This window comes from Onychomys torridus, chromosome 1 (assembly GCF_903995425.1).
Source record: "Onychomys torridus chromosome 1, mOncTor1.1, whole genome shotgun sequence".
Taxonomy (NCBI): domain Eukaryota; kingdom Metazoa; phylum Chordata; class Mammalia; order Rodentia; family Cricetidae; genus Onychomys; species Onychomys torridus.
In genome coordinates this window covers 7,614,142-7,640,723 of record NC_050443.1, presented here as the reverse complement: position 1 = coordinate 7,640,723, position 26,582 = coordinate 7,614,142, and the positions used below count along the sequence as shown (strand labels likewise).

At 46.3% G+C, this 26,582-nt stretch overlaps 2 protein-coding genes across 8 annotated transcripts in view; one reads left to right on the top strand and one right to left on the bottom strand.

The window, feature by feature from the left end:
• Positions 1-5,183, bottom strand: part of Lig1 (DNA ligase 1) — a 37,367-nt gene extending 32,184 nt beyond the window's left edge. For 2 of the 3 annotated variants that reach the window (XR_004945922.1, XM_036199581.1), the window contains exons 1-3: positions 4,397-4,600; positions 3,317-3,390; positions 1,372-1,461 (exon numbers count right to left, since the gene is read on the bottom strand). Coding sequence is in view for 2 of the 3 variants with exons in the window: in XM_036199581.1 (XP_036055474.1) it covers positions 1,372-1,461; positions 3,317-3,390; positions 4,397-4,501 (269 nt within the window). In the remaining variant the exon portion in view is untranslated. Of the gene's footprint in view, positions 1-1,371; positions 1,462-3,316; positions 3,391-4,396; positions 4,601-4,861 lie in introns of those variants that run through there. The other variant, XM_036199592.1, reaches the window with a different exon arrangement.
• Positions 5,073-25,476, top strand: Zswim9 (zinc finger SWIM-type containing 9). 5 transcript variants are annotated; one of them, XM_036199602.1, is made up of 4 exons: positions 5,073-5,165; positions 6,377-6,670; positions 13,904-14,216; positions 21,316-25,476. In XM_036199602.1, exons 1-4 carry the CDS (start codon positions 5,158-5,160, stop codon positions 23,290-23,292), a joined length of 2,592 nt encoding a protein of 863 aa, XP_036055495.1. In that variant the 5' UTR covers positions 5,073-5,157; the 3' UTR covers positions 23,293-25,476. The 5 variants fall into 5 exon arrangements, with proteins under 5 accessions (XP_036055495.1, XP_036055531.1, XP_036055513.1 ...); XM_036199638.1 differs by lacking the exon at positions 5,073-5,165 and adding an exon at positions 5,170-5,187; XM_036199620.1 differs by lacking the exon at positions 5,073-5,165 and adding an exon at positions 5,291-5,346.
• Positions 25,477-26,582: the final 1,106 nt, after the last annotated feature.

Below are 26,582 nucleotides of genomic sequence, written 5' to 3'. Positions count from 1 at the left end.
TCATTTATTTTTATGTGCATAAGTGCTTTGCTTACATGTATATCTATGTACCCTACAAATGCCTAGTGCCTACAGGAGCCAGAAGAAGGCATCACATCCCCAGGAACTGGAGTTACAGGTGGTTATGAGCAACCACCTGAGTGCATGGGAACTGAACCTGGGTCCTCTGGAAAAGCAGCAAGTGCTCTTGACTGCTGAGCCATCTCTGCAGCCCCTAGATTTATTATCATCATTATGTGTCTATCTGTGTGTGGATAGGTGCAAACAGACACAGGTGTTCCGAGAGGCCAGAGGCATTAGAGTCTCCTGGAGCTGGAGTTACAGGTAATTGTGACCTGACATGAGCGCTGAGAAGCAAAGTGGGCCTCTGTAAGAGCAGTTTGTGCTCTTAACCGCTGTATCATCTCTCCAGCCCCAAGGCCAAATTTCTACTTTAGTTCTGAGTTAATGTTTTTACAATTATCATACATAATTCCTCCAATGTTAGACAAAAAAAAAATACCTGCACACATAATTATACACACATATAATTAAAAATAACAAAAGCAAATCTAAATATATTAGCATATAACTGTAATACCCACAAAGAGGAAACAACCTAAAAATTCACCAAAAGTAAATTGCTAAATAGTTTATATAGCATATCCATAGAAGAGAACACAACACAGAAGGTAAAAAGAACTGAGCCCCTGTGTTCTTGAACGAAAAAAAGTCCTCTAAGCTAAGAAGCAAACTAACAGACAATAATATATAATATACATAGCATGACCTAAGTCATTCACAGAAAACAAACCACCACACGCATTTGCACACAGCAATGCCTATGTCACAGTGACCAACCTCAACATCACAGCTTGACTACTACATGTGCAGAGTGCCTTTTCTCCAGTATGTAGTGCGGTATAAGTGGCACATCTGTTTACTCGCTGTCAGTTGAAAGCCTGTTGGACATTAGGCACCTTTTTACTCATGAGGAAACTAGGACAAAGGAACTGAGGCCTCCTGCTCAACATCTCAATTGGGGGATTATGAACTAAATGCGTTCACATCCATGCTCTGGCCCAAGGGTGATCATGGTACCCAAGCAAGGCCACAGAGTATCTTTCCTGAGACGGTATGAATCAAAATGTGATCAGCATCTGTACCCCATGGACAGGGTCTGGTCTAGAATGAATGCAAAGCATATGGGAACAGAGCCCTGACAAGAACTCTGAAGTCCTAGGTTCAGTTGCGCCTGAAGCTGGCTGTCAAATATCTACATTAAAAATACCATTTTGTGGCCTGACACACCTGAAGTAGGTTTTCAACACATGCAAAGAAAAGAATCTTGACTGCTAAAGGCATATGCCCTGCCTTGGCCCCCTTACATACTTTGGAGGGGGCTCCTTCTCTCTGATGCTGTTGGCTGTCTCCTTCTCAGGCTTCTTTGCTTTACCCTCTTTTGTGGGTTGGAAAAATGACCTGGAGGAGCACAAAGGGATGAGAGACATTAATAGCACCAAAGCTCCGCCCACCCGTGTAGTGGGTAGCCGGTCCAGCTTTGACCTGGAAATACCACCCCCTTTGAAGCTTTGGTAACTGTCATGCCTACAAGGCGGAGCCGAGAGATGACCCCTGAAGACCCGAGATCCAGATGGGGGAGCTCTCTTGGTTCCTGGACCCTGGACGCTAGAGGTAGACCAAGCAGAGTTTTCCAGAGAACACTGCTGGACTGCGCCATGCCTTTCCCAGATCCTGTAACCTATCCCTTCATTTGTATGTTACCCCACAAAATAAACCTCCCTTTTAACTACGTGGAGTGGCCTTAATATTTTAACCAGTACACCTGGGCCACACCTGCAGCTCCAGACACCATCCTCAGACATGCAGATTGCTCTCTTTTTGTATAGCCTGGGGGGGGGGGGGGGAGAGGAGACACTCCATGGATGTAGCTTAGTGATAGAGGGTTTTCCTAGCATGAGAGCATGAGCAAAAACCCTAAGTTTTATTTTATTCTGGACACTGAAAAATTTTTTTTTAAAAAAGTAAAGGGCAAGATAAGGAAATAAGAGAATACAAAGCATCTGAATAAAGAGCTGCCATCCCAAGACAGACCATATCCAGGTTTCCCATCCTGTAAGTAAGCAGGGACTTGTTTCTCCCAGTTTCTACAGTGAAAGTCCAGGTCTGAGTCTGCTAGTATCTATTCCCTCCTTTCTCTGAGCACCCCCTCTCTATGGTCATCTCTCAATATAGAATATGAGTGACCTACACTTAAACCTATGACACACGGACACATGACCCAGGCCTCACTAACTAGTGCAGTACACTGCAAACCTGTATCCCACCATGATTGTCCCAAGCCAAAATTTGACTCTAGATATTGCTGGGTCAGAAAGGAAAAAGGTAATCTCTTCCCTGAGACTGCTGATCTTGTGAGGGCCAGCCTGAAGGTATAACATCAAAGGTAACAGAGATGACCAGAGAGATAGACCATGACAATATTTGGTTGCTGGATCTAACCAACCCTGAAGTTGCACACTGTAACTATGGAAACCATGTACCTTCCTCTCTCATGTTCCTAAAGCTACCTTGCATTAGTATAGGGTTTCTGAACTGGCACTGAGGCTGTCCTGTGCACCAAGGGAGGTTTAGTGCAAGCCTAACTTCTGTCCACTAGGTATCAAAACCAAATCCCAGACCCCTAAATCATCAGAACCAAAAATGTCTCCAGACATTGCCACATGTTCCAAGGGTGCAAAACTGCTAACTGAGAACCACTGCATTAAGGACCAATACCCTGCAGCTAAAAATTAATTAATGAATTAATTGATTCACTCTTTCTCCCATGTCCCACTTCTCATTTTTCAGACTACTCAATGCTAGGAACTTGAAGTCTCACTCAAGGTCTTCTCAGAAAATGCAGATTTGAAGCAGAAAGCTCAGAGTTTGGAAGGCGTATTATGTAGACACAAGCTCTTGCAGGGAGGAGGAAGCTCAAGACACTGAGGAGGCTGAGAAAGTTACAAGACTCACAAGCCCCTCCCCAAGGTTTATATTAGTAGTTAACAACTGCTTTGGATTGAGAGGGACTCTTCAGTGGAGCAGCCTGCTGACTGAGCATGGAGCTCCAGGGATGCAGCTCTCAGGGATCATCCCCCGTGCTGGGGTAGGCTTTGGAATGAGGGACTGCCTTTGTGTCACCAATTAACACCAATAAACCCACTGGTTCACTAAGCTAAATTTGGGTGCCCTGTCTGGGGTAAATGAGTGTTAGTGCGCATTTTCCCGGGAAGAGTCACAACACAAAGTGCCTGGAGCACGGCAGAGGCCTTACATAATACTTCTCTGCATGGTGGCAGCAGAATTCTCCCCTTTCCTCTCTTGTTCTTTCCTTCTCATTAGTTGTACCTGAAAAACAAATTCAAAGACCTGCTAAGGACATTGGCTGTGCAAAGACTAAGACTTGAGGGGAGGGGAAGATGACGCACAACCACCCTCCTTAAGGAAATAAAAGAACAAATGCAATCAGGGGCTGCAGAGATAGCTCAGTGGGTAAGAGTGCTTGCTATAAAAGCAAGATAATGTGAGCTTGAATCCCCAGCACCCATGTTTAAAAAAAAGTTCAGCATGGCTGTACATGCCTGTAAACCAGCACTGTGGGGTACAGACAAGTGGAAACAGTCAGATCCCAGAAGCTCACTGGTCAGACTGACAGACTAGCCAGAACAGTGACCTTCGGGGTCAGCGAGACCCTGTCTGAAGCCAATAAAGCAGAGAGTGATATTTGCACACATGGGCCTGGATTCCCTCCCACACACTCATGTGCATTACCAAACAGATTCTATACATAATTCCTGGTACACACACACACACACACACACACAGTATGTATACAATCAGAAATATGCATTTCCTCTTCAGGAAAAACACCCAATTTTATAAACCAGTAAGAAACTTTAATTAAAATTTACTATTAAGTCATAAAATTTGCAAATCAGAAAAAGGGAAGTCTCCTTTCCCATATGGTGCCTGCTTTCCATCTAATATCAAAAACTCACAGTATAGTTTTTTTTTTTTTCAGGTTTTTATGCTTTGAGAGGTAAGTTTCTTTATCCCCCCCCCCCCACACACACACACACAGACACACACCTTATGGTACTGAGGACAGAATCCAGGCAGGGTCTAATGCCGCTAGGCAAGCACTCTATCACTAACCTACATCTCAGCCAGCTTCCCTATCCAAATGTCCCTCCTCACCTTGACAATTTCCTTCTATCCTTGCTATCCAAGTTTCTCTACCTCCCCAACTCCACACACACGTAAGCAACAAGCCCCGACCCACCCCGTAGTGTTTCCAGACCTCGCCTCCAGACCTGCAGTTTTGTCCCATCCATGCCCAGGCCTGTGACCTCACCTTTTGACCAGGCTCTAGACACTGATCGCGCCAAGTTTCTCTCGTCTTCAGATAGGAACGCTTTCTGACCACTGACATCACCCTGCTCTCACCACAAGAGTCCATCCGGCCCCATTACACCTAGCATCTTCTACTGATAGAAAGCTGGGGTCCAGGGTTAACCCTGCACACTTCCAAATCAGTGGCCACGCCCACCGCCCGCCTTTCTCCCGGGCCCCGCCCCCTTCAAGGCCCCGTCCTGTCCTCTGCAGACGCCGCACTTCTAACCCGCTGCGGCCCTCGCCCAGCAGTCAGCCCGCGGCTGTCCCTCCACCCCGACTCCCTCTCGCCCTCTTCGCACGCCTTGGGCCGCCGCGACGTGCCCGCGCTCGTTCTGCGGCTCACACCCGGAACCGGCGAGGTTCACCGGCGACAAGCGCTAGGGACGCTCGCCGCCCCCAGACACACTCCCACGGCCCCACTTGCCTCTCGAGTCACCTCGCCGGACGCCGCGCTCGCTTGCTCGGCGACGCGCGCCCGAAAGCCCTAAACTCGCGCCACACGGATTTCGCGCGCAGGCTCGCGGGCGGGGTTGAGGGTGGGTGGAGCCGGCCGAAGGCGGGGCCCGGGCGCCTCGCGCGCCGCCATTATCGCCGGAAGGCTGCTGGGAGTTGTAGTCTCCGGAGCGTGAGGCAGCCTGGAAATGGGACGGAGTGGGGAGGGGAGGGGCTCTGTCCCGCACAGCATGCTGGGAAGCGGCCCGGAGCCTGTCCTCCCCGCGGATGAGCCGGTGAGGCTGCGAAGTCGTAAGGGTGACAGGCGGGGAAAGGAAAAGGGTTGGTGAAAATCCGCCTTGCTAGGCACTGCGGGAAGAAAGGCGGGAGACCGCGCGAGGCATCCCGGGAGCGAGGGCCGGGCTGGGCTTGGGCGCGGGGCATTGTGGGAGGTGGACGCTGCTCCGGGTTGGGTAGGTGAGTTGAGGGGGGGGGGGCGGGAAGGGTGCACAGCCTGGGGAGTGGAGAAGCACCGCGGTGTAGGATGGTTAGGCCGGGAGGGGCGGTGGTGAGACGCGCTGGGAGGGTCCGGGGAGGTGGGAACCAGCTAGAAGGGGCTGCACTTGGGAGGGAAGCCTCAGCTGGACGTGGCGGGGAGCATCAGGGGCGAAGAAGCCCATCTGAGGACAAGGGGCCAAGTCCAGAACGAAGACTCGCATTGAGAGTAGTAGCTATTGCTGGAAACAGGGGGCTGCAACTTGACCCAGGTGGAGAGTGAGTCTTAGGAGGAGTATGGACCACAGATGATGTTCGTGACACTTCGGAGTTCAATTGTCCGCCAGTGGGCCACACCCCTGTAGGCTAAGGACCCAAGACAGGATGTGGGAAGGACATCTCAAGATAAGAGCATCTCTGGAAAGCATCAGCCACAGAGCAGTGTAGCAATCCAAGGTGGTCGTATCTGAGGGGTAACAGCTGCACACCTGATACATCTAGGGAAGAGGAAGCCAAGGTGTGTGAAGAAGAATATGCCTAGGATTCGAAATTCATGCCTAGCTGTGAGGGTAGATATGAGTTAGAGTCAAATGTAGATTCATGGGAAAAAGAAGTTCCAGATCAATGGGGCCACTAGAATTATCACCAGCTGTAGGAGACACATCTGGAAAAAAGGAAAAATCTTAACCAGAAACTAAAGATACATCTACAAAGATGTCTGCAGCTGGGCTGAAGGCAAATATTTAAAAGAATTGATTCCACTTGTACCTAGAGGTCACATCTAAGGCAACTGGGACTAGACTTGAAATTAAGTGCCAACTGAACCTAGGGAAGCAACAGGTGGACCACAAAAATGGGATGGAGACTACTGTCTGCAAAACAAACAGTAAAACCACTTTGATCTGCCCAGAGACATACGTGAGGCATCCGCAGCTGATAAGACAGTCTGTGAATAGGGAATAATGGGGTAACCCAGGTAGGGATGGGTCTCATGTCCAGTTCTTCTCCGCAGTTCCACACAGGGCCCCAGGATGGAGCTGACAGAACCCCCACCAGGCACAGCAGTGCAGAAGGAGGAACAGGAATTGTTGGATCGAACTTTCTTCTCTTGGGCTGAGTTCAGCCGCTTCTTCGACAAGTGGTGCCAGCAGCGGCTGGTGGTCTTCTCGGTGAAGAGCTCCACACATGTGGCACGCAGCCCCTGGGCCAATGCGCCCCCACTCTACAGGCTCATCCACGTGCTCAAGTACAGCTACGTGCTGCTGGTGTGCAAGGATGTGCGCGTACCCAACCAGTCCACAGCGTGGTGCGTGAGCCTGAGCTGTGACCCTGCAGGGGGAGGGGAACAAGGGGTGAGCCAGACAGAGCTTCCTACCCACAGATCTAATGTCAGGGGGAAAAGCCCACTGACTGCCAAGTACAGAGAGGCCAAGCAGGACAGATTCTTACTGAGACCAAGAGAAAGACTGAGCCAGGGGACAAACATACTTACTACAGAACAACCCAGGCTTGACACACAGGGCTTAGCAGAGGCCATCAAAGAGGGTGAAAGACACAGTGAAACAAGGTAAAATGAAATGGGAGACTTGTTTCCCCAAATACCAGGACCAGCCAGGGAAGTAAGAGGGCCAGGGTTTGCACTACCCAGGATTTGCATGCCTATGAAGAGCAATCTGGGAGACTGAACTACAAGGAAAGCCACAAGACAGGCAAATATCTTTATTCAATGTAGAGCCATGTCCTGTGCTGGGAGCTGGGGGTACTTCAGACTAAAATCTGACCATCTGGAACTTTCTGACTAGCCAGGAAGATTGATATTAAAAGAATAAGCATGCAGGTAGTTCCTGGCAAATGTGTAGTGCCACCAAAGGGTTGGTTGATGGTCCAGGAGAGCCTCTCGGGACTGGGGATTTTCTTATTGATATGTCTCCAGGCTACCTTGGATGTAGAACAAGACAAAACCATCTGGGTAGCAAATGGTCAGCTGCTGAGATAGGCCGTTAGAGTTCCTATTTGTCACCTGTTCTCTTTATTGCCTCAATCAGAGCTGCCACTGCTTTATCCTGCCTATCTGGTATGTGTGTGTGTATGTGTGTGTGTGTGTGAGAGAGAGAGAGCGCATGTATTCATTTTAGACTGTTAGTTTGAAGCCATGGATGGGTAAGAGCAGAGTGTTTAAGAATACAGGAATACAGGCAGTGCCTTTGGGCTGGCTGCCGGACTCTAGCTGTGTGTGTGTGTGTGTGTGTGTGTGTGTGTGTGTGTGTGTGTGTGTAAGACCTTAAGAATACAGGCTGTGCCTTTGGGCTGCTGGACTAGAGCTCTAGTGCTTACTAACTAGAATGGGGTACTATTAGGTAAAGAGTTTCATACCTCCAAACCTCAGTTTTCACATGCCTGAAATGGGGCTATCACATGTATACCTGTTCTAAGGACCATTGTAAAGATCCATGATCATGAATAAGAAGGCATTACCCGATGCCTGGTACTCAAGGCAGCTAATTAATTGATAGCTGTTACCAAAGTCAGGCATAGACTTGGGATTGGTGTCGACCTGTGATTATAGTCATGGAGGAAATAACTTCACCTTCATGGGCCTCTGCTCATTTGGAAAATAAGGAGCACAAAGTAAAGTGTTGTAGGTTTTGAATAAAACTTGTTAATTGTTCGGAAGGGCATCCCACATGGAGTAAACACTCCACAGCTATTCTTACTCAAGGTATTCTTACTCAACATTTGTTGTGGGGGTATGCTCTAGTTTCTTCTTTATTCTAGAAGCAGAGATTCAGAGCATCAAGCGCGTGTCCTCGCACAACTGTCTAGAGAGTGAGCACTTGCAAAAGGGACAGAGCCCAGTAACATGTAACAACCATTCACTGAGGACCTCTTATGTGTGTCTGCTCTTTACAGGGTGATTTGAGACCAGAGTTGATTATCTTCTCACCTTTTGAACTACTCAGAACCTATTGAAGGTGACAAAGACGAAAGGAACAGAAAGGAGGGAGGAGAAAGCACAACACAAAAACATTTCAAATAGCCACGTACAGTAGTGAGCATCCATGCTGGATGAAAGGAAAGCGGTCCACTCGACTTAAAGTCTTTTTTTTTTTACATATATTTATTTTGTAGAGAAGAGGGAGCATGCCACAGTCTAGGTGTAGAGGTCAGAGTAGAACTCAGGGCAGTCAGTTCTCTCATAACTCCATGTGGGTACCAAGGATCTTTTAGGCTTGATAGCAAGCCCCTTTACCCACTGAGCCATCTTGTACTTGAAATCTTAGGAGAGGTTCTAGGAGGTTTTCAGAAAGAGATGATCAGTAAACAGGTCCTTGGAAAGTTTTGTTTATATACTTGTGCATGTATGTTTTTTTTTTTTTAACACCTGGTGTTTACTATCTGTAGTTACTGTCCCAGGTGTTCTAAAAATGCCAGGAAGAGCCATTGGGCAGGGGGTGTGGAGAGAAAGCATGGTCCTGAAATTGAGCCTGTTGACCTACTAGAGAGAAAGATTGGTTCCTGGGAGCTCTGTCGTGGGGGTGAGGGTTGATGGGGCTAGTTCAGGGATACTGACTTGTGCTTGCTCATTTCTGAGCTCTTGAACCTATGTAGTTGCTCAAAGCAGGCCCTCTCTAGTGACACAGTCCAGGGACAGGCCATGGTTTGTCTGTAACAGGGATGGTGTCAAAGTCGGGACCTGGATGGGCTGAGTCCAGGGAATGGGGCTTCATCCTTGGGATACTGAGGAGTCCCAAAAGGCTGTGAGCAAAGTCAGTGCTGATTTAGTGAAATCTCATCATGTGGGCAGTGGTCTGGAGGACAGGATTGAGAGGCCAAGGAGGAGGCTGTACATACTAGGGAGTATCTGAGAATCACACTTTCCAGAGGTTCAGTGGCCTGAAGTTGCCCTCCAGATAACTCCAGTTCTCCAGCACCAATGTCATTTCTCTGTAGGACAGTATTCCTCAACCCATCCCAACATATGCCAACTTCAAAAACACAGAGTCTTTAAAACCTACAAGATGAAGGACAAATACGTCAGGCCAGTGAGATGGCTCAGTGAGTAAAGGTGCTTGCCACCAAGCCTGACCACCTAAGCTCGGCCCCAGGGATCCAGATAGCAGAAGGAAAGAAACGATTCCCACAAGTTATCCTCTGAGCTCCACACCTGCCCTGACACTTTTTTTTTTTTTTTAAAAAGAATAAACAAGAGGGGGTTTTGGTTGAAAAAATATATATTTTGAGAATAATGACTACAATTCGTTAAAAGTTTGCTCACCCCTCTTTCTCTGACCACTACATCACTTCACTCCTCTCATCAAGCCTGGAAGAATGGCAATAGTTTCCAGATGAGAAAACCAAGGTACAGGTAGTTAAAGGACCCATACACACAGTAGCCCAGCTGCTGTGGGAAAGCCAGGACTTAGCTTCCACAGTCATACAAGGGTCATGCTTCTAATTTTTATTATATGTTGCCCCACCCATCTGTATTTCAATCATGGATTGTCAGTATAGAAGTGAAATGTTCCAGTGCCCCGATGGGTCTCTTGATTCTAGGGATCAGCCCATTAGCCCATCTGGAAAATTGTTCTGAGCACCTCATATGCAGTGTATATGTCTTAAGATATAGTGGGGAGCACAGGATGCACACAGCCATCCTTCACACCATCGCTCTAGTATGTTTTGGTATCTTCCCTAGCCTGGGATTCATCAGAAAGGACTTCTAGAAGGAGCTGATGCTGGTGGTAAAATGGTCTGAAGGAGTAAGAGTTGAGTGAATGTAAAGGGCAAAGGATGTTTTGTGAAGGGGGAAAGAATGTTAGGTTGGTGGCTGTAGAGATGGAAAAAAACATGGATGATCCAGAGATGTTTCGAAAACATAACAGGCAGGGCATAGTGATGGGTGGTTTTGATGAAATGAGAAGTTTGGCTGAATGTGTTGCCAGGTGTTTAGGTGGGATTCGATGACTCACTCAGTGTACAGTTGTCTTTGGTATCTGTGAATTGATTCCAAACAGAGTCAACAGATGCTCAAATATATGCTACAGCACCTGCATATAACCCATGCATATCTTCCTGTGAAATATAACTACCTAAGATGGCGTGTAATACCTACTGCATGTATGTGCTTAAAACAATTATGCTACTGGGAAAACATAAGGAAAGAGTGTGCATACGCAGTATGGATGGTTTGGTTTTCTTTTTCTTTTTCAAAGTGACTTTGACTTAAGACTGAGAAATCTGCAGGTAGAACCAGGAGGTATGAGGGAACCACTGTATATATTTGCTGAGCTTCTTTGGTGCGCAGATGCTACGCTAGGTGATGGGTAAAATGGGTAATTCCTGTATACATTTGCATTTAGGATGCTGGCATTACCCACCACTATGTACAAGGAAGAATGGCACATTTAGGCATCATTATTTTGTCATGTGAGAAGCCAGGACCCTACAGAGGACATGTGTTTTCTAGCAAGATGAATGGCTTCACAGAAGAGGGGGCGTTCCCTAAATGAAAACCTGATCTAGAAACAGAAACCACTCAGGCTCAAAGGGCCCAGACCAGACTCCAACAAATGACAGTGAACTCTCCTTAGAAAATAGACAAGGTGGAATCTTGGTAATGTACCATTTTTGGTAGATCAAATGTGGTTGCATGTTGCTTCCACCTGATACCAGTATGGGGCCTATATGGTTTTTTTTTTTATTTATTATAGTTTATATACTTAAGAATTTTCTGGTCCCAGCACTGAGGTGGGGAGATTGTGACTTCAAGGCCAGCCTGAGTTGCACAGCATGACTCTGTCTCAAACGCCAAAATAGATTGCTTTTCTAACTTTATATCTTATTATTTTTAAATAAGGAGGAAAGTCTCATAATTATTTAGATTTTTTTTTCTTTTTAACCTGTCAGGTTCCTTGGTGTGCATATAGGAAAAAAGAGATGTCTCAAAGAAATTTTTCATTATGCTGTTGATCCGTAGGACAAATACCTGTCTCAGGAGCTATTTGGATATACTGGAAGGCCATTTTGGGGTGATTCACTACTGACATCATATACTATACTACCAAGGAAATGATGGAACCATGACTTCCTTACTACATAGTATGTTACAAGGATCATAAAGCTCCAAAGCTTTTGGGCTCCTTCCAACCTGAAACTCATTGTTATAAAGTTTTATAGAAACACAGCCATACTCTTGGTTTGTGTATATTTGCATGTATCTGTTTGAAATATATCTACTATCCAACTCTTGGCAGAAAATGTTTGCCAACCACTATTCTATAGGTAAAAACTCCTGCCAGGAAAAAAAAAAGAAAGAAAGAAAACTGATAATCACAATACTCCATAGAGAAATACTGCTGAACCCTCTTTCAGGAAGATGTCAATTTCAATACTGTTATTATGAAAATAGTGATTTTTTTTTTAAGATACTGGTATCAAACCCAAATACTGATTTGTATTTCCTATTCTCATTCATTCTTTGCAATACTGATTATAACTTCTGAAACTGACTTCATGCAAAGAGATTTGCTCTGCAGTTTGAGAACAACTCATACAGAGAGGTATCTAAGAGAGTGTCTGTTTGAATGACTGGGAAATCTCTTAATAGTTGCCAGGGTCATGAAGTAGAGCATTAGTCAGCATGTGAAAAGCCCAGGAAAATCTATAGCAGTCGTCAAAGGACGCACAGAAGGTGTCCATTGACTTTGTCTCCTTGTCTCCTATTTTATAACCAACCACCATAAATATGGTGACTTAATTTCTTTTTTTTTTTTTTTTTTTTTTTGGAGTCAGGGTCACAAGTAGACCGGGCTAACTTTGAGCCTGCTGTGTAGCTGAGATCCCCCTGGACTACTCTCCTGGAGGTTCGGGGACAAGTATCCCCTACTCTTCCAGCATCTGGAACCCACCACACAAGTACTTTGGTCCTTTCTCTGAATCTTTTACTTCTTTCCCTCATAAAGATCCTAATGAAGATATCATGCCCCTCGCCACTACTACAGTCCAGAATTGTCCCATCTCAAGATTCTTAATTTAATCACATCTGAAAAGTCCCTTGAACCTTAGGTGACATATGTAGTTCTGATGACTCGGATGTGGACACTCATGAGGGGCGTATCAGTTTTTCCACTGTACTGCTACAGGACAAAAGGTTTCTTGCAAGAGTGCAACACACATAGAAATATATACATGATGCATGTTCAACATGATGTTTAAAAATCCTAGAAGTGGACCAGGTATCCAAAAAGGCCACAACTACCTAGCCTAGCAGTAGAGGTGAACTTAGTCTGCCATTGAATTTCGTGTAAATGGGAATCCCACAATGGGTTGCTCTTCTGTTCCTGGCTTTGTTGAGGTATATCCACATTGGAAGTGGTAATTGTTGGTTGGTTCTTAGTGTTGTTTGGTGTTACTCTTTTTTTTTAATTTTTATTTTTTCAATAGAGCATATCAAAGCCTGTTTTCCTGACCCGTGGCTGTTTATCTGGGTTTCAGGTTCTGGCTAGTATACATAGTCCTATTGTGTACATGTCAGTCAGTGTCTTTTGCTGCCTACATGCAGGCAGCATGTTAGTTGGTATCATAAGATACAGGGCTCCATAGGTAGGTATTTTGTGGGTTCTTCAAAGTGTCTTGACACATCAGTGACAGGCACTGCATGATGGGTACTTTTGTCAGCCTCTCTATTGTTGATGTTTCCTTTTTTCATTTGTTGATTTATTTAAGAAGGGGTCTGGCTGTGCTGCCCAGTTTAGTCTGGAATTCCTGGACTTGGGTGACATTCTTACCTCTAGCAAGAGCAGAGTGGCTGGATATACAAAGTTTGAAAGCAAAACCATACCATCCATTGCTTGTGACTTGTGATTTTGAAAACATAGCAAGGTAAAATATGTAATTGCAAGTAGTGATTGCCTCTGAGAACAGAGGAAAGGGAGAATTCATTAATGCCTCATCTGGAGATGGTATTGTGAAACCGGAAGCAGATATAAGACAATCTGAAGTGTTTTTACATGATCTTACTACATTTATTTACTCTGTGTGTGTGTGTGTGTGTGTGTGTGTGTGTGTGTGTGTGTGTAGCAGTCAGAGAAGAGTTTAAAGGAGAGTGTTCTCTCCTTCAACCATGTGGGTTCTGAGGATCCAATGCAGGTCATCAGGCCTGTTGGCAAGTGTCTTTACCCACTGAACCATCTCACCAGCCCCTGAAGTATTTTATTGCTAAAAAATTCTGGTAATATAACAGGGTATGTGGTCGGTCACAGAGCTGGGTGTGTAGGTGTAAGACTTTCTACCAATATGTAGTGCTTACTATGTTGTAGATGCTGGTTCAGAATTTTGGGGGATTTTAAGCATGCCAGTTCTTTTTCACCCACACACCCAGCCAGTGTATTCTTAAGACTCGCCACTCTTCTCTATCCTTGAAACTTAATGAGAGAGGAGGGGAACGGTGGGAGGGAAGGAAAGAAAAAACAGAGAACTGAGACTGTGCAGAGGGTTGTGACGGAGGCGCTGACGGAGGCGCTGATGGTTCCCTCTGCAGGCCTCCACAGCCCAGCTGCCCAGCCTTCATCACTGTCAAGCTGAGCCCTTTGCGGGATCGTCTCGTGGTGTCTGAATGTCAGCTGACCCACTCGCACCCGGCCTGCCCACGCGAGTTTGCCTACCACTTCCGCCCGGGCCACTTGCTGGCCAATGCCTGCCTGCCAGTCCGCATCACCAACCAGATCTCCAAGCAGTTTGTGGCCCCTGCTGACGTGCGCCGCCTGCTGTCCCACTGCAAGGGCCCAGACCACGGGGTCCTGGATGCCCTGCAAGTGCTTGAGGGGCTCTTCCGCACAGATCCGGAGGCCAAGGTAGGGTCTCACAGGAGGCAGCATTGGGCAAGGAGAATCACACTGACCTACTTCATTGGTCGTTCATTCTCTCACCACACATCATTCATCCATCCCTTTATTCAGTAAGCACCTGCTAGGGTGCTTAAGGTGCAGTCACAAAACATCCTTTAGTGCAGGCTGCCCAGCAGCAACTTTCTGTCCTGTGCAGACTCTCTGATTCTTTGTCACATTGTTTAGGAGCCCTAGACACGCATGACTAATGAGCACTTGAAATGCAACCAGTACCATAAGGTCTGAGTTTTTTTAATTGATTGAAACTTTAAAAAGCATGTATGGCTATTGGCTGCCTTTGCAGAAGTTCTAGTGGTAGAAACAAAAACACACAGATAGGATGTCAGTTGAGTATTAGGAAGATCTAAGTGAGGGAAGGTGCAATCTAAATTTTTTTCAGTGTGGACTATGCAAACAGAAAGTGCATAAGTAAGTCCACTCTTTAATGAGTGTGCCAAGGATATGCCCCTGACTCATCATTCAGGAAGCTGTATTATATAATGCAGGAGAGTGAATATTGTAAAGCATAAGCTGGGGATGTGCAGAAAGGTTGCAAGGTGCTGTTAACTATCTGTTGTTTGTTTGTGCACTCCTGAGGATAGAACTCAAGGCCTATTATGTGTTGGGCAAGTACTCTACCACTGAGCAATAACCCCCAGCCTCTCACTGGGAAATTATAGTCAAATGCTCTGCCACTGAGCCATGCCCCCAAACCCTCACTGGAGGATTCTTGACAATCATTCATCTCTGGGCTGCATCTCCAGCCTCAACTTTCTGTACTGAGAGTAACTTTATTTCTGCTATCCAGTATAGTAGCCATTGCCCTCATATGCTCTTCATCAGTTGAAACAATTCTAATATGATTGAGGAGTTGGGTCTTTGTTTGGTTGGCTGGTTAGTTTTGGTTTGTTTGTTTTATTTTTTTATTGTTGTTGCTTGGGTGGGAGTGCACACATGCACCTGAGGTTGACCTTGGTTACTTTCCAAATTTTTTTAAATGTATTATATTTATTTTCTTTGTGGGGGTGGGTATGCAGGTGTACACATGCCTTAGCTTGCATGCAGAGGACAAGGGACAACTTGCAGGAATTGGTCCTTTCCTTCTACCATATGTGTCTTAGGGATCAAACTCTGGTGCTCAGGCTCAGTTGTGAGCACTTTGACCTGCTGAGCCACCTCTATTTTTTGAGATAGAGACTCTCATTGAACCTGAAGTTCAGTTTGAACAGAGTGGCTACCTGGCCAATGAGCTTCAGAGATCTGTCTACCTGTCTCTTATGTGGATTCTAGGCATCTGAAATTAGGTCCTTGTGCTTGAGTGGCAGGCACTTTACCAACTCTATCATTTTCTCAGCCCAGAACTGGAGTTTTTAAGTAATTGAATTTAAACAGACCTCATCACTAGTGTGGCTTTTCCATCAGGTAATATAGAGCTGTACATGTGCAGGTAAGTTTGCATTTCTACATATATATATGCACTTATCCAGTGTACAAAACTATGAGTTCATGAGATATCCATTCAAGTGTACTATGGACTTGGACTTTAGTCACTAACCCCACATTAGCCTCTCTCTTCCTCCTGTTATACACCCCATCCTCTTTCCTAATAACCCTCCCTGATTTTCATTATGTATATTTTCTGATTGTCCATCTGAGAGAAAAATGCAGTTTTTCTGTTTCAGTGTGACTTGCTTATATGATCTCCAGGCCCATCCATGCCCCTATAATTGACAAATGACCTAATATTGTTCTTTTTTTTTTTTTTATGGCTGATTGAAACTCTGTTAACCTAACTCTGTCCACACCCTCCCTGTGCATGAGCACACACATACGCGCGTGCACACACACTCACACACACCACTCAACAGTGCTGTATATTCTAAACATCATTTGCATCTTTTTTTTTCTGGTTGTTTGAGACAAGGGCTCATGGTAGCCCAGGCTGGCCTTGAACTATGGCAGGGAGTACAGTAGTATGCTACCATGCCTAGCACACAAATGGTTTGTCTTGCCTTGCATGCTAAAGAATGCCAAATGCCAACATCTTTCCTTCTTTCTCTGGGGCTTGGTCAGGTCCCCTGAGAAAAGTCTTCCCACCTCCTGATTGGAGGTGAAGGCCAGGCTGCCAGAGTCTAGCAGCCATGTGGGGAAGAGACTGGAGCTGGCAGTCAGCATGATGCATGCCGACCCTGCATGGAGCTTGGAATCTCCCTCCTTCATCCTCAGGTGGGCCTGCTGTCCCCAAGGCCAGAAACCTTTTCCATTTACCCTATTTACAGAATAAACCTCCAGTCATTTGGAAGAGTGACAGCCTAGAGGGAGAGAAGAAACACAGGGTTTCCAACAGCCCTCACCTGCTCTTAGGAGAATGTCCTGTGTTGGCTGGTCCTGATGGGGTACTCTACTATTGGTTTCAAGTACTTCCCATCTGCCCACTTAGGGTTCATAGTTTTTGTGGGTGGGATGACAATCCATTTCCTCACCTGCTTTCCAGCTTCAAAGGTAAGTTTTGTATGTAGTTAGAGTTTTTCTGTCTGGCCCAGTCAGGACAAACCTCTCTTACCTGCCAGTCCCACAGTTGCTCAGACCCAACCAAGAAAGCACACAGAAACTTATATTGCTTACAAACAGTATGGCTGTGGCAGGCTTCTTGTTATCTGCTTCTTTTATCTTAAATTAACCCATTTCTGTTAATCTATACTTTGCCACATGGCTTGTGGCTTACCAGTGTCTTTACATGTTGCTTCTCATGGCGGCGGCTGGCAGTGTCTCTCTCCAGTCTTCTACTTCCCAGCATTCTCTTCTCTCTTGTCCCGCCTATACTTCCTGCCTGGCCACTGGCCAATCAGAACTTTATTTACACAGAGCGATATCCACAGCATTTGTACCTGTCACCTTTTATCTTTGCAGGTTGAGGAGAGAGTGGGGTGCTCAGTCCATCACCTTGCATGGTTTCACTCGGTTTCTTTCATTTATAAGCTCCTTTGAGAGAGTTCTGTATTATAAAGCATATCAGTATTCTGAAAAGGAATTCTTTATTATCATCCCAAGACTAGATAAGCAGCATTCATATATTCCTTTCACTCTGCAGCAGTTTTCTAAGTAAGTGTGCATTGGCTTTACATCACTATACTGAACTGCCCAAGGCCATGAACTTACAAAGTAAAGTGGTTCATTTAGTTCACAGTTCTAGAGGTTCAGGTCAAAAATCAGGAGCCTCATTGCTTTGGGCTCTGGCATGGTAGTACATCATGTGCTGATCACATGGCAGAGCAAGCTGCTCCAGGCCCTGGCAAGACAGGAAGCAGAGAAGCTGCGATACAGATGGGACACAGTCCTTCAGATGTACCCCAGTGAACTAAAGACCTCCCAGAAGGCTCCAAGGAGCACAAGCTTTTAATACAAACACCATTGCAGGACACTGCTAGTACTGAAAGGCATAGCAGAGATTGTTTTAGAAAGCTCAGTGCCTCTTCCTTTTCTTTGTATTTCATTGACCAAAGCAAGTCATGATGCTGCTCACCTGCAAAGTATGTGAAATATCAATCCTAAGTGCCCAGGATAGAGAAAAGTGCAGTCACTTGTCATGGTTTGAGTGTGAGAATAGGCTTATGTGCTTGTCTGGTCTCTGGTCTGTGACACAGCTTTGGAATGTTGTAGAGCCTTAACAAAATGGAGCATTGCTGAAGGAAACAGGACACTGAAGGAGAGGCTGGAGTCTTTATAGCTTGGCCCAACTTCCTATTGGAGCTCTGCTTCCTGGTTGTAGTCACAGGTGACCAGCCACTTCGCACTCCTCCATACCCCCACTCCTGCCATGAAGGTCTGCAGCCCTGAAAACTGTAAGCCAAAATAAACTCTTCCTCAACTTAGTTGTTTCTTAGCAGGTATTTGGTCACAGTGACAAAATAACCAGTACATTATGCAAAGGACAGAGACAAGGGCTTTCATCAAGACCTTCTCCAAGTTTTGACAATGTTTATATCACATCAATTAATTTTGAGGGGAAATAGTCAAAGCTGGCAACATGACTTATTGCTGTTGATATGTTCTGGAAGCTGCTCATACATTTTGGTTATGCTGTTTACTAGCTGTGGGATAGTGAATGCATTATGAACAGGTAACTTAGGTTCATGAAGCTCCAGTTTGTTCATCTGTAAATGAAGATGATGATGATAATAGACATTATTTTATAGGGTTGTCGGGTGAGGATTATGTGTATGTGTCCGAATGCTTCATGCATGACTAATGTTCCTAAGCACTTCATTCACCCAGAATCATCAACTTAAGATGTATTTCTCCTCGGTTTGCTTCGGTTTACACACTCAATGTTGCATCCTATTTACACCCTTTCATGCCTAGAGCAGTACTTTATATATCATGTTTGCTCCATAAATGTTTGGAAGAAAACTAAACCTGTTTACAGTATAGAGAACCACCTTCATCAAATGTCAGCATATCCATTAAGTGTCACCCAGCCACTCCTAAAGGCCTGAACCTATCTCCTAGACCCACCATTTGCAAGACTTGGGCAAATCACTCCCCTGGTGCTGTTGGAGACCTTTGTCGCCACTCTGGGGTTCAGGGATTCACTGGCAGTCACAGAACCCAGAAAGTTATCTTATACTCACAGTTAACAGTTTATTACCACAAAATGACACAGCTTAAATTAAAATGTAATTGTGTAGATCTCCATGTGTCTGCCCTACTGAATATATATAGCAGGTGTGGGTTGAACATATTTTAAGTAAATCTACATGACAGTGTAAAATGATGAAGGCTGGAGGGATAGATGGGTCAGTGGTTAAGAGTACTGACTGCTCTTCCAGAGGACCCAGTTCAATCTCCAGCATCCACCTGGAGGCTTACAACTATAACTAGTTCCTACAGTTCCCAGTGGATCCAACACCCTCTTCTGGCCTCCATGGATACCAGACATACACATGATTCACAGCCAGACATGCAGAAAAAAAATACACATAAAATAATTTTCAAAATTAAATAATGTCTGAAAATATTATTGTAGAACTGTAACTGTGTCAATGATAAACTTAGTATATGTTTTTTCTTAAAATACATTGATCTCACCAGGCATGGTGGTACACGTTTTAAATCCCAGCACCTGAAAGGCAGAGGTAGGAGGATCTCTGTGAGTTTGAGGCCAGCCTGCTCTACAGAGCAAGTTCTAGGACAGCTAGGGCTACACAGAGAAACCATGTCTAAGAAAAAAAAAACATATATATACACACACACACATACGTACACACACATACTGAATCTTGGTACCCTTTGGGGTGCTAAGCATGTGATTTTGGGGTTGGGGAAGTAATGTCTTTCTTCTCTTTGAATTCTGCTAAACCCGTTACTTATTAGATCTCTGTCTATCTTTGTCTCTCTGTGTATATGCGTGTAGCTGCTCATATGTGTGTATTGTGTTGCATGTACCTGCACATAAGAGTGTACATGTACACGCAGAAGCCTGATCGGAGCATCATCTGTCTTCCGCTGTTTCTGTCTTACTGCCTTGAGACAGATGTCATGCTGAGGTGAAAAACTGCTGTCTTCAGCCAGGCTGGCGCTTCCCGAACTCTCAGATCTGCCTGTGTTTGCTTCCCGGGGCTATGGTTACAGTGAAAGCTGTGCCCAGTTTTTTATGTGGTGCTATGGATTTGAATCGGGTCCTCATGCTCACTCTGCCCTTTGAACCATCTGCTCCTTCTGTCCCCAAGTTATTTAGTAGATTTTAGGAAGGCTGAATGTGGTTCAATGTTTTCTAAATAGTCTTGCAAGATTAGGTTGGATTATGGCAGAGTGGCTGTGGAGGGCTCTCATTAAATTGAATTCAAATTCTGTTTCCACGGCTGTGGGTTATTTCTTACAGAACTGGTCAAAGGAGCCCCAGGACTGGCCCACTACCTAAAGAGATCTGGGCCTGATGATATAGCTCAGTTGGTAGAGTGCTTGCTTGCTTGGTTCTCTGGGTTCCATCCCCAACACCAAATATAAACCAAGTGCCTGTAATCCCACATCTTAGAAGGTAGACCAAAGGATCAGAAGTTCAAGGGCATCCTTAGCTACATAATTTGAGACCAACCTAGGCTAAATGAAACCCTGTCTTGCGGGTGTCTGCAAACAGATACTCAATGTGGTCATTATGAACTTGGACTCTTAAGAGAGTCCATACTGCTTCTTAGTAATGATGTTGCTTGCACCAAGCAATGTAGAAGATACATGAATGCATTTCATCCCTCTAGTCACAGGACTTGCTATTGCCATTTTTAGAGATGAGATGGAGGTGAGGTAAGCTGCCAGAAGCCACTCGGCCAAAAAGTAGGGGTTGCAGGACCTTAAGTGTGGCAGTCTGGTCTAGAAAGCTTTTTTCTAACTGCTGCTCCCTCATTCAGGGCTGGGAGGAATAAACAGTTCCTAGAAGAGGAAATCCGCAGGGATGGAGATTAAAGAGGAAACTGAGGTAGGGGGGTAAAATCAAGCCATGAGGTAGGCTGAGAGGCTCAAATCAACACCATTTTATCTGCCTCCACAATCTGCTGCTTAACAGTGGCCCTCAAACCAAAGCCATGGGGACCTCCTGGGAGGCTTATCTAAGCAGGTTCGAAAGTCTCAGCTCCAGCTGACAGGGAGTGGGTCTAGATGGCCGCTTGTCTCTTGCTCTTGCAGCTCCTGTTGCCAGTAGTAGTCCAAAGGTCCTTGCAAAGAGTGCTCCTAGGTGCAAGAAGGAGTAACATCCGTCTTCCAGCAGCAGCAACGAGGGGCTAATCACATACAAATATCCTAGTATTGTCAGGTCAGAATAGGGTGTCCTGGTTGCAAACACAGCACTGGATTTTGATTTTATTACACTGACTCTGGTCAATCAAAAGTTTCTGTGCAAATGCATGAACGAATGGATTTGCATTTTCTGCAAAGGAAGGATGTGCCCTGGGAATTGAGCAGGACGCACGTGCACGGACGGACACACACACACACACACACACACACACACACACACACACACCATGTGCCCTGACCTCGACATCTTTCCTTGCCTCCCTGCCCGTGCCCACAGGTGAAGCTGGTGTTCGTAGAGGACCAAGCAATGGTGGAGACCGTGTTCCTCTTGACATCACGCACTAGGGCACTGCTGCGGCGCTTCCCGCGTATCCTGTTGGTGGATCGGCTGCCCGGGCTGCAGGGCGCGCTGGACCTGATGGCAGTGCTGTGTGTGGACAGCGCTGGACGTGCGCGCCAGACTGCCTGTTGTGTGGCCCGTCCCGGTACACCCAGCCTGCTGAGGTTCATGTTAGTCTCCCTGCTGCAAAGTGCTCCAGACGTCAAAGGCCGCGTGCGCTGCCTCACAGCTGGACCTGAGGTGGCGGGACAGCTGCGCGCAGTTCGCCAGCTGTTGCCGTGTGCACGTGTGCAGATCTGTCGAGCTCAGGGTCTGGAGACGCTCTTCAGTAAGGCACAGGAGTTGGGCGGTGCCAATCAGGAGGATCCAGACCTGTGGCCACTCCTCTGCCGTCTAGCAGATTCAAAGTCCTATACAGCTTACAGCGAGGCACTGGCTGAGCTACGCTCCCAGGCTCCAACTGCCTTCATCAGATACTTTGAGCATAACTGGGCACCACGCCACGACATGTGGGTACGTTTCCGTGCCTATGAAGCAACCCGTGACCTGGATGCCTGTGCTCTAGTGCGTGGCCATCGAAGACGACTTCTTCGACGCCTCAGCCCCTCACACAGTGTGGCTCAGTGCCTTCGCGACCTAGTGGCCATGCAGTGGGCTGATGCGACTGGAGAAGCAGCCTCCGAGGGTGCTCATGGTGACAGAGTGTTGCTGGAGAGTGAGCCCAGAAATAGGGCACAGATGGAGAAAGAGAAGGTGAGGGGTTCAGAGACCAGCAACTGGGGAGGGCCTGAGCGAGAAAGTGAGAAGGGGAAGGGATTACAGTTGAGAGATGGTCAAGGAGTCTGGTTGGAGAATCAGAAGGTGAGGGGACCTGAAGGGAGAGGATTCCAGCTAGAAAAAGAGCACTTGAGAGGGCCAGAGGTCAGAGACTGGAGGGGAACCCAGGTGGAGGATGGAAGGGTTAGGGTGCTGGGGCCCACAGACCAAAGAGGCACCCAGGTTGAGTCTGAGAAGACCAAAAGTCTTGAAGGAAGTCCCTGGAGGGACATCAAATTGCAAGAGGAGATGGCATGTCCAACGAAACCTCGAGATTGGAAAGGGCCTCAGTTTGACATGGAAAAGGGACTAGACGTTAGGAAGTGGAGGGAGGTCCATGGGGAGAAGCCCTTAGAGTTGGTCCCCGAGAATGGAGATCAGAAGGGACCCGAGTGGGGTGGTGAGGGCCAGAAAGGGTCGGAGATTACAGAGGAGAGAGGTGGGAGGTTTCAAGTCAAAAGGAGGCGAGGCCTGGAGGACATCGTTGTTGTTCATTTGGAGGATGCAAGAGCTACAGGAATAGCAAATGGAGACGAAGAGGCGCCCCGGACTGTGGTTTCCAAGAATGGAGCACAGCAGATGGAATTTGGGGATCCAGAGGGGAGGCTTCCAGGGCTGGGGAATGGTGTACCATACACCACCCCTGTGCGGACTGTGTTGGAGGGCAATTCAGAATGGGCAGTGGCAAGAGTGGAGTCCCTTGCCACAGGGGAGATGGTACAAGGGGGAGGCGAAGAAGGCCCAGGGGAACCAAAGAGGCTTTGCCGCCCCTGCAGAGATGAGGGGGTGGACTGCGAGCCACTAGCCAAGTTCCGAGCAGCCTGTGGGCCTGAGCTGGCAGACCTAGTGGCTGAGGAACTAGCCTTCGCCAGGCAGCACGGAACCCGGGGTTTCCATTGGAACGGAGCTGGCTTTGCCCTTAAGGATGGCACCTCAGACTTCTTCCTGGATGGAGCCCTGACACACTGCAGCTGCTCCATCCATGCTGCCAGACGCCTGCCCTGCAGACACCTCTTTGCTGCACGTCTCCTCACAGGGGCAGCCTTGTTCCACATGGACCTGCTCAGAGATTGCTGGGGGAGATCCCAGGAACCCTGACCCTGTGCACCCCTTCCTGCTACCCTCCACATGGAGGGCAGAAACATATTCTTTGATCCCAAAGATAACAGGGCTCATGCCCAAGGGGCCACCCCAGGCCTTGTAATCACCTCCTGAGTCACCTAAGGACCTCTCGTTGGCCAATTTCCTCTACATCCTAGAGGATGCTGGCTATGGTCTCTGAGATCCTGGAGCCACACCTATGGGAAATGCAATGGCCAGGGCACATTGAAAGGACATTGCTCTGGAGAAGAAATGCATGAGGAAAGGTGTAGACAGGATCAGACAATAAAGAAGACAAGAAAGGGACAGAGCTGGGCCAGGGGGAGGCTCAATGGAGGTCACGAAAAGAAGCCAAGTTATGGGGACACTGACAGAAGTAGGACTGAGAGCCCTGGGGACTACAAGATTGGAACAGGAGAAGCTAGGGAGAGTGAGTAAGACTGTGGAGAAGGGAGGAAAAGATAGGAGGAGGGAGGGCAAGAGATAGGACTGGGGAAGTGAAGCACGGAAGAAGAGGGTGCTAAGGGGAGAAGACAGACTTTTCAAAGGACATGACAAAGCACAGGAAGAGAAGAGATGGTAGGATGACCTGGGCACTTGGCCATTTCTCAGGGTGGGGCAGGGGAGATGGCCCTGAAGATCAAGTGGGACAACCTAAAGACTGCCTCAGAGGGAAGGGAACTAATTGAACAACTGTGCTTTGAGACTGGAATAAACAGCATTATTTTGGTCTCCAGGCTGAGTTCATGGCTTCTGAGAGAGTGGGGGACACGGATCCAGAGGAAAAATGAAATGGCCCAGCATCCCTTTGTCCTTTCTGTCATTGAATTTCTTCTAGGATGAATGGTGGGGAGGAGGGTTACAATTAATCCATTGCTAGGACAGCTGATGACTCATCCTCCTTCTTCTGAACCACTTCACAACCATAGCAATTTCCAGACATTTAAGCACGCCAAAGTCCTCTCAGTGATTAGTTTGAGAATAGGTTTTTGACTAATGGAGTCTTCTCCAGTGGAGACAGAACTTCTAGGAAAGATTATCTTACTCTTAAAATGTTCCAACATGAAATGATTCTAGGCCTGCTCACCACCAGTGTAGATATGAAGCCCATCCTGAGGAGCAGCAGAAAACTGGTAGATGAACATCTATTGCCAAAGAGATGACTCAGCAGGCTAAAATTAAAAAGAAATAAATAAAATTTTAAAAAAGGTTGCCTTGCAAACCTGATGATATGAATTCAATCCCCAGAACCCACAGTGGAAGGAGAGAACTGGTCCCCAACAGTTGTTCTCTCTCATCCACATGCATACATTCACAAACACAGAAAGAGACAGAGAGAGAGAATAAATCAGAAATATCTAGATTCTTGTTGGACTCTAGATCCGGGTCCTAGGGCTTGTTCTAGTGTGGTACTTCTGAAGTGAAGGATGTTGATGATGGAGAGTGGCTTGACTTTGGGGTTCTGTGTGCACAACTCATACAAGGGACCTGAGTCAATAGTAGGCTACAAAATCCAACTTAAGGTAGACTTTGCTCAGACTTCCATGTAAACATGAGAAGGGAAGCTTGTTGAGGTACAGAGTTAGATTTGGCAGGTCAAGGAGGGTCAAGAAATTTGAGAAAGATGATTCTGTTATTGATGGATCACAAGGCACACTTAGAATAGCAATAAAAGAATTTTAAGGTAAATGAGAACTCAATGGTTCAGACAAGGCATCAAAGGTTCTAACTCTACCTGAATGTGGGGGTTACAGTGACAGGTTTCTCCTCTTTTGTCCTGCCATTTGTGTGATGAAACACACACACACACACACACACACCTTTCATGCCCCAGAAAGATACATGTTCAAAGTCCTAGTATCAGGTGCTTATATTTAGATCCCAGAAGACCTTTGTGTTCTCATCCATAAGTCACAAGGTTGACTGGGCTTACTGAGTGTCAGTTGTCTATGGCTACACTGGTGCTATGCTAACAACCAAAACACATCTTAGGTATACAACAATAAGCATTTATTGCTGATGTGTCTTGTATTGCCCAAGAGAATTGTCTATATTCTGGCTTCCCACAATCCACAAAACAGTATTGATAAGGGAGCACATTAGAAATAGGGAGGGGTTGCCTTGGTGGTTAGCAATACTAGCTGCTCTTGCAGAGGACCTAAATTCAGCCCCCATTATGACATGGGGTGGCTCACAACCATCTATAACTCTAGATCCAGGAGACCTGATGCCCTCTTCTGGCCTTCATGGGGACACACACACACAGCAGAGAGAAATTTTGAAAACAGAAATAGAGCATAGAAGAGATTTAGTAAAATGGGTATGGTTTTTCTCATAAGGAACTTCACCTTGAAAAAAATGTTTGCCAAAACAAATCACAGAATGAAGTATATTTTTGGCCTAAGGACAGTATGTATAAAAAGATTTCCCCTTAGGGAAGGCAGAAAGAAAAGTCAAGATTAGTTACCTTCATAGTTTTTGCCAACTTGACAAATCTAACTCTGAGAAGAGGGAATCTCAACTAAGAAATTGGTTTTGTCTTGGTTAGATTTTGATTTGATTTATCAGCTTTACAGAAGCTAGAGTCAAATGGGAAGAGGAGCCTCAGTTGAGAATATGCTTCTATCAGATTGTGTGGGGTTAAGTCTGGGGGCATTTTCTTGATTGCTAATTGATGGACAAAGGCCCAGTCCTCTGTAGGTGGTGCTACCCCTTGGTAGATGGTCCTGGGTGGTATAAGGAAACAAGCTGAACAAGTAAGCCATGGGGAACAAACCAGTAAGCAGTGTTCCTCCGTGGCTTCTGCTTCAGTTCCTGTCTCCAGGTTCCTGCTTTGAGTTCCTGTCTTGGCTTCCCTCAATGGACTGTAACCTGGGATGTGTAAACCAAATAAACCCTTTCCTTCCCAATTTGCTTTTGGTCATGGTGTTTTGTTACAGCCACAGAAAGCAAACTAAGTTCACCTCCATCAGGTTGCCTTGTGGACATGTCTGTGAATCCTTTTTCTTACTTGCTAACTGATGTAGAAAGGCCCAGCCCATTGTAGGTGGTGTCATCTTTAGGCGAGTGGGCCTAAGCTGTTTAAGAAAGGTAACTAAGCCTGGCATGGTGGCGCATGCCTTTAATCCCACTACTTGGGAGGCAGAGGCAGACAGCTCTGAGTCTACAGATCCAGTTCCAAGACAGCCAGAGCTACACAGAGAAACCTTGTCTCAGAAAAGAAAAGAAAAGAAAAGAAAAGAAAAGAAAAGAAAAGAAAAGAAAAGAAAAGAAAAGAAAGAGAGAGA

Coding starts and splice junctions, on each gene's coding strand:
- Zswim9 (XM_036199602.1), top strand. Junction 6,671..13,903: donor CCCAACCAGTCCACAGCGTG/GTGCGTGAGCCT, acceptor TTCCCTCTGCAG/GCCTCCACAGCCCAGCTGCC. Junction 14,217..21,315: donor GCACAGATCCGGAGGCCAAG/GTAGGGTCTCAC, acceptor CCGTGCCCACAG/GTGAAGCTGGTGTTCGTAGA.